At 50.9% G+C, this 6,968-nt stretch overlaps 1 protein-coding gene across 1 annotated transcript; it reads left to right on the top strand.

The window, feature by feature from the left end:
• Positions 1–9: 9 nt before the first annotated feature.
• On the top strand, positions 10–6,560 carry LOC110581213 (zinc finger protein 354A; the record flags this gene model as incomplete). The annotated part of the gene is made up of 4 exons (XM_044912399.1): positions 10–125; positions 1,188–1,273; positions 5,607–5,733; positions 6,465–6,560. Coding segments are annotated over exons 2-4 (256 nt in total), but the record flags the coding sequence as incomplete, so codon positions are not given.
• Between the last annotated feature and the right edge of the window lie 408 nt (positions 6,561–6,968).

Here is a 6,968-nt window from a genome sequence, read left to right as displayed (position 1 = left end):
GCCCAGGCATCGCCCGGGGAGGGGTCCCGACCCCAGGCTGCTGTCCGCCGGGGCAGTGCCGGAGCCTCCGCCTGCGGAGCACGGCCGGGGAGGCGCAGCCCCCGGAACCCCGGGGCCTGGGCGAGGTGAGCGGCGGAGGGTCGGCGGAATGCGGGACGGAGGGAGGACCGGGGCCTCGGGAGGATGCGGCGCCGGGGCGCGGGGCACAGGCCCGAGGGGCGCGAGCGGGGCCTTTGTGGGCGCGGGCGGGGGGCCGAGGGCCGGCACCCCCGACGTGCCCGCCTGCCCCGCACCGCCGTCCCGCGGACGCGCCCCTGACCGCGGCAGGTCGGGCCCTTGTCCCCGCCGGCCCAGGCCCCGGGCGCCCTCCTGCTCCCTCCGGACCCGTGCCCAGCGCGCTAGCTGCCGGGCCCTGCGCGCGTGTGGCTTTGCTACCGGCTGTCCGTGGACGTGAGGAACTGTTTCCGCCCCTCCCGGCGCCGCTGCCCTCCCGGGCTGCAGGCGCACAGGTGTGTTTTCTGCCAGAAGCGAGTTGCCGGCCTCCCCCCGCCCCCACGGCAGAGCCTGGACTGGAACCCAGGTCTTCGGCTTCTGTGCCTGCTCCTCTAGACGGCAGCCCTCTGGCCGCCACACGAAAGCTGCTGTCACCCCTTCCCGAAGCACTTTTCTCTAGAAGCCTGGAAGGAGATTCCTTGACAGGAGGGGGAGGACTCGGGGGCGGGGGGGCGGGCAGCTTGGGGTGGAGAAGAGTTGTCCCCTGCGGGCAGTGAGGTTAGAGCCGGCGCTCTGGGCGCGCGGTACGGACCCCGGCGCAGCCTCGCCGGCTGTGCGCCCCGGGCCGAGTGGCTCCGGCGCTGCGCTCAGTTTCCTGACCTGTAACCGGGCGTGGACAATGGCAGCGGAGCGGCGGGACTGAACGTGTGGGCGGTGCCTGGCCCGGGGGAGGGTCAGTGAGTTGTTGCGGCCACTACTGCAGCCGGAGTCCTACGTCCTTTTTCTCTGAGCCGCACGGCCGAGAGGGGGGTCCCGGACCCCTGGGGTCTGTCTAGCCCCAGCTCCTTCTGACTTCCCTCTCCGAGGGCTCGTGGCCTCATTCTCGGGCCGTGTAAGGATGTCAGAGCTGGTGATTCTCAGGGGTGGAAAGCACGAGGGGCTTCTCCCTCCTGGCTCCCTATTTCCTCTTTCAGATCTGCCTCCTGGAGACCCCACCCGTCCTCGCAGAAGAGCCCGGAAAGAAGACATGGCTCTTGGACCGAGGGAAGCAAGGTCTCGAGTGAGTTCATTGCCATCTCAGGTCTTACAGATAGAGAGATAGATCGATCGATTGATTGATGGGTTGGTTGATTTACTTACTCGCTTACTTACCCTACCCTTAAACTGAAGTTCTCTACTCAATACAGTTTTCTCCAGGATTTGGAGCCCTAGCCCTTTTCTCCTTGAAGAGTCGATCCACCCAGGTGGACGGTGGATTCTGTAGGCAGTGTTTGCCTCCTCCCTGCCAATCCATGTCTAGTGTTTCTCTCTTCTTTTTCTAACAGACGCTTCTTTTTATTCATGAATCTCAATTCAGTGTATGATTACTAACTTGACAGGTAAGATGCCACATGGGGACGGAACAAAGAAACACGCACACTTGGCAGTTCCTTTCTGGCCCTGCTTCCTTGGCTCGCCCTGGTCTCTCTCCCTACCCTTGGCTTTTCCTTAGGATACCTTCCCTAGACTTCTCCAAGCCACCATTGTTAGGTTTTTCTCCCTCTTTACTTTGTGGACCACGTGCCTTGTTTCTATACTCTCTTGAGAACTGTTCTTGACCTGCCATTTTCATCCTTCTGTCGTTGGAAATGGTCCAGGTGAGCCAGTGCATGAACAAGGAGTAGCCCTGTTGGAGGGGACACAGTTGGAGAGATCTCTGGACTGCAAGGGCAGAGAGAAGACTCCCCAGGAAGGAGCAGGGAGGGTTTTGTGGGATATCAGGAGTGGAGAGGCAGGGCCTCCAGTGGGTAAGAAGCGGGGCTTGAAGCCAGACTGCCGGGCTTGAACCCATCTCCTCGGTTGTTTGTGGGCCTTGGACAAAGAGCTCCATCTCTCTATGCCCGTTTCCTCATCTGGACAATGGGAATAACAAGCATGCCGACCTCATGGGGTAGGTGGCAGGGTCAGGTGAGTTAGTGCATGGAAAGTGTTTAGATCAGGGCTGGGCACTAGCAGATGCCCAACATGGGGTGGTTGTGGGAGCCGGATGATGTTACTGTAGTAATAATACCACTCATGCTGACAGATGGGAACGGCTGTACCTTGCTGCTAGGACCTGTCCTTTCATTGCTCATCTTCATCTGACAGTAACAGTTAATGCTGCTGGGGGTCGGCCCGAGGCCTTGGCCTTTGTTCTCACTCTCAGGCCAGCTCAGCAGTGATCATCTTGGTGTTACACATGCGCAAACTGAAGCTCAGAGACGTCCAGTAACCTGAATTCCAACCCCAGTGTGTCTGGATTCTGGGTCCAGGCTCGTCACTGCCCAGCCATTCCCCTGGTGCCTCTTTCAGAACCCGGGGCAGCCCCAGCCCCGTGTTCCCAGAGCTCTTCTCCGCTGTCATGTCTTTGGGCCCATGAATCGCGGTGGTGGTTGATCTTCGGGCTGGGGCTGGCCAGTGCATATCTGGGCTGCTTTTTTCTTTTTTTTTTTTTTATTTAAAGATTTTTATTTATTTATTTGAGAGAGAGAGAATGAGAGACAAGAGAGCACGAGAGGGAAGAGGGCAGAGGGAGAAGCAGACTCCCCGCGGAGCAGGGAGCCCGATGCGGGACTCGATCCCGGGACTCCAGGATCATGACCTGAGCCGAAGGCAGTCGCCTAACCAACTGAGCCACCCAGGCGCCCTGGGCTGCTTTTTTCTAAAGCTTTCCTCTTCCATTCCCACAGAGCCACGCTGCTCTTGTGCCCAGAATCTTCTCCATCCCTGCAGAGGAGCTAATGCATGCGGCATTCTCCCTAACCTCACCTGCTCCCCTATGTCCATACTGCATGGGCTTGCGTGTAAAGCTCAGTGACAGGCGTTTAAGACCAGAGAGAGAATATACTGAGTGCTGGGTTAACAGAAAACTTTAATCATTGTGCTGCCTCTGCCACTGATAAAGTATGTGACCCGGGGTCTTGGCTGCTCTGGACCTTCTCATCCTCATCTCTGAAGTGAGGATTGAGCCGGGAGATGGTGTATGGCCCTGTCCAGCTACACATTTTTCTTTCATTGATCCAGTTATTTTGTGTGTTTATCTTGTCTGCCAGCTGGATTGTAAATTCTTTGAGAGCAAAAATTATTTCTTATATTCCTCCCCAATATGTAAATAATTTACTGTTTTTCTTACCAGAAAGATATTGTAGGGGCACCTGGGTGGCTCAGTTGGTTAAGCGACTGCCTTCGGCTCAGGGCATGATCCTGGAGTCCCGGGATCGAGTCCCGCATTGGGCTCCCTGCTCGGCAGGGAGCCTGCTTCTCCCTCTGACCTTCCCCCCTCTCATGCTCTCTCTGTCTCATTCTCTCTCTAAACTAAATAAATAAAATCTTTAACAAAAAAAAGATACCGTATAATCGTGGTATAAATTTTAGAGTATAAAATATGTACATATATATGCATAGATGTATATATGTATGTGTGTGTATTTGTGTGTAGAGTTGACCCTTGAGCAACACAGGTTTGAACTGGGTAGGTCCACTTACACGTGGATTTTTTTTCAATCAATACAGTACAGTACTGTAAATGTATTTCTCTTACAGGTTTTTTTTTTTTTTTTTGGTTTATTTTTTTGAGAGAGAGTGCAAGTAGATGAGGGGGGACAGAGAAAGAGAGAGAATGAATCTCAAGGAGATTCTGTGCTGAGTGCAGAGCATGATGTGGGGCTTGATCTCATGACCCTGAGATCATGATCAGAGTGGCAATCAAGAGTCAGATGCTTAACCGACTGAGCCACCAAGGCGCCCCCTTATGATTTTCTTAATAACATTTTCTTTTCTCTAGCTTACTTTAGTGTGAGAATATAGTATATAATACATATAACGTGCAAAATATGTGTTAATCAACTGTTTACATTATTGGGAAGGCTTCCAGTCAACAGTAGGCTATTAGTAGTTATGTTTTTGGGGAGTCAAAAGTTATATGTGGATTTTCGTCTGTGTGCGAGGTCAGTGCCCCTAACCCCCTCCTTGTGCAAGAATCAGCTGTATATTTTTTTTCATATATTCAAAAGAAAGTAGAATCACCCTTAACCCCACCATCTGGAGATAATCACTGTCAGTCATTTGTTGTGTATCCGTTAGCATATACATACATATGCACACACATATATTTATTCATATATATACATATATATGTAATTTTTTATCAGAATTGAGTACAAACTACACACTGATATATAACCTGCTTTTTGTATTTAACATTATCTTGGGTGTCTTTTTAACAAACATTGACCTAACCATCAGTTGTGTTGGTTGCATAGTATTTTATATTGAATATGATAATAGCTAACATCTGAAGCTTTGATATGACCCAGACATGGTATTAATTACACTGTATGGGTTATCTCATTTATTTAATAGCTCTATGTGGTAGGTTCTGAGAGGCGTTTTTGCAGAATGGTTAAGAATGGAACCTTGGGGGGCGCCTGGGTGGCCCAGTTAAGCGGCTCCTTTCGGCTCAGGTCATGATCCTGGGGTCCTGGGATCGAGCCCCACGTTAGGCTCCCTGCTCCGCGGGAACCCTGCTTCTCCCTCTCCCTCTGCCTGCCGCTCTGCCTGTCTGTGCTCTCTCTCTCTATGTCTCTGTCAAATAAATAAATGAAATCTTAAAAAAAAAAAAAAAAAAAAAAGAATGGAGCCTTGGTCATGTACCTGGATTGGAATCCCAGGTCTACCACTGACTAGCTGTGGGACTTTAGGCAAATTTATCCTCTCCGTGGCTGTTTTCTCTCATGTAAAATGAGGACACTGATGAATCTTCTCTTAGAGTTGTCGTGAATTTTAAATAAAGATCATATTAAAGATTAATAGAAAGTTCTAAGGCTTGTATCTGGCCTGTGTAAAGCATTCAGTAGAAGAGAGAGATTTCAGTTTCCATTATTTCCGTCCTCCAGCTTCAGCGAGCACTCAGATAGTACCTTCCATTAGTGACCCTACCCTTCATCATCCGTGATGACTTAGCTTGTTTCTAATTTTTTGCTATTACTAAAACCATGATAAATGCTCGGTGTGCATTTTTGTGTACTGTTCATTATAATAGAAATATAATTGGTGAGTTAAAGAATAAACATCTTTTAAAGCTTTTGATATGTATTATCAAATCACCATCAGCAAGATCATTCTATTTAACACTCCAGTGGTCTTACTTCCTCCCCACATCTCCTTTTGGTAGTTAACACAGGGCCTGGTGAATACTTCATGCTGCTCAGTGTGTATTTGTCACTGGCCGATGGTTCATTAAACAAATGACCTGACATCTTCAGAAACCAGAATGACATCAGAAGCCTTTCACGGCAGCCCGTCTACTCCCCCCTGCTACCTTCACTCTGTGTGGTGGGAGGTCCTGGGTGAGCCGGGATGGCTTGTCATTACAGGTGTCGGTGACCTTCGAGGATGTGGCTGTGCTCTTCACGCGGGATGAGTGGAGGAAGCTGGGTCCTTCTCAGAGGAACGTGTACCAGGAAGTGATGCTGGAGAACTACAGTAACCTGGTCTCACTGGGTAAGGGAATTTTCCCTGTAGATGAAAAGGTCAGACGTTAGCATAAGTCAGCACCTGCCTCCCTGCATAAAAGCCGTGGGTCATCAGGAACTTTTAGCTGAATTTTGCCTTAGGATTGTACACATTATAAATAAATAAGTGTTTAAAACTTCTTTCCCCCTATAGGCATGGATTTGTCCCAGGCATGGGACACTTAACATACTTGCATGTTAGAAATTCCCTCATAGTTCAGGCAACTTTTTCCTGCTGATCTCGTTTGCTCAGCTCACAGCAGAGAGCATCCCTCAACCGTCTTCATTAACCTGCCGCCAGCCTTGCCCAGTTCTCCCTTCCTGCCTGACAAACGTTGTATAACCCACCTTTGAAAGGGAGTCAGAGAGCGCTTTCTCATTTTAAACAGGGCACTTGGTACACAGTCTCTCGGTATGGGTACCTGTTTCCAAATATTTAGTCTTTACATTAACGTATTCCCTCTCCTGTGGAAAGCCGGGGATACTCTAGTAATCAAAGCTGCATGTTTATCATATTTCTCTAACCTACAACAACTAATTACATAGCCACGCCCTACAGGTCCCTTGCTTTTCCCCTCACAAAGGCCCTCACATCGCGGGGGCACGGCTCGAGCACCCCACCGAAGCTCATTGTGCCGTCCCCTGAGTTTTCCGCTCAGATCCGTGATGCCTCTTTTGAGTCAAAGCAAAACCAAGACTTTTCTTTTTGTCTCTGAGCAGGACTCCTGTTTTCCAAACCAAAAGTGATCTCCCTGTTGCAGCAAGGAGAAGATCCCTGGAGGGTAGAGAAAGAAAGTCCTGGAGGCCCCTCTCTAGGTGAGTGGGTGGGACCGAGGGGCCGGGAATGGGCTCAGGCAGCAGTCTGGGTGGTAAGTGGAGATGTGGTTCGGGAAAGTTTCCCCTGGGCCTCTGTCCTCGAGAAGTGGTGGAGAGGGGATGCTCGGGCCCCAGACGCAAGCTTCCTCTTATTCTCTGGTAGTCACTTCCCAATGAATCTCTCAGGAGCTCTTCTTACTCGCTCCTGTTTTCAGAGGAGGGCTGCACATCGGGGATTCAGTCAGCAAACGGCGTACTTAAGGAATGGCAGGGAATCCTTCTGACCGAGGCTCAGGGTATGTGAGAGAAGGAGCCGAGGAAGGAAACGGTGTCAGAAAGCTAGCCGGGCCGCGGTACAGCAGGCTTTGACAAGACCCGGACATGGGACCGTCCCATGGAAATAAGGAG

This window comes from Neomonachus schauinslandi, unplaced genomic scaffold, assembly GCF_002201575.2.
Source record: "Neomonachus schauinslandi unplaced genomic scaffold, ASM220157v2 HiC_scaffold_1772, whole genome shotgun sequence".
Taxonomy (NCBI): Eukaryota; Metazoa; Chordata; class Mammalia; order Carnivora; family Phocidae; genus Neomonachus; species Neomonachus schauinslandi.
Note: the sequence above shows the minus strand (reverse complement) of the source record. Positions and strands in the feature narration are given on the sequence as shown.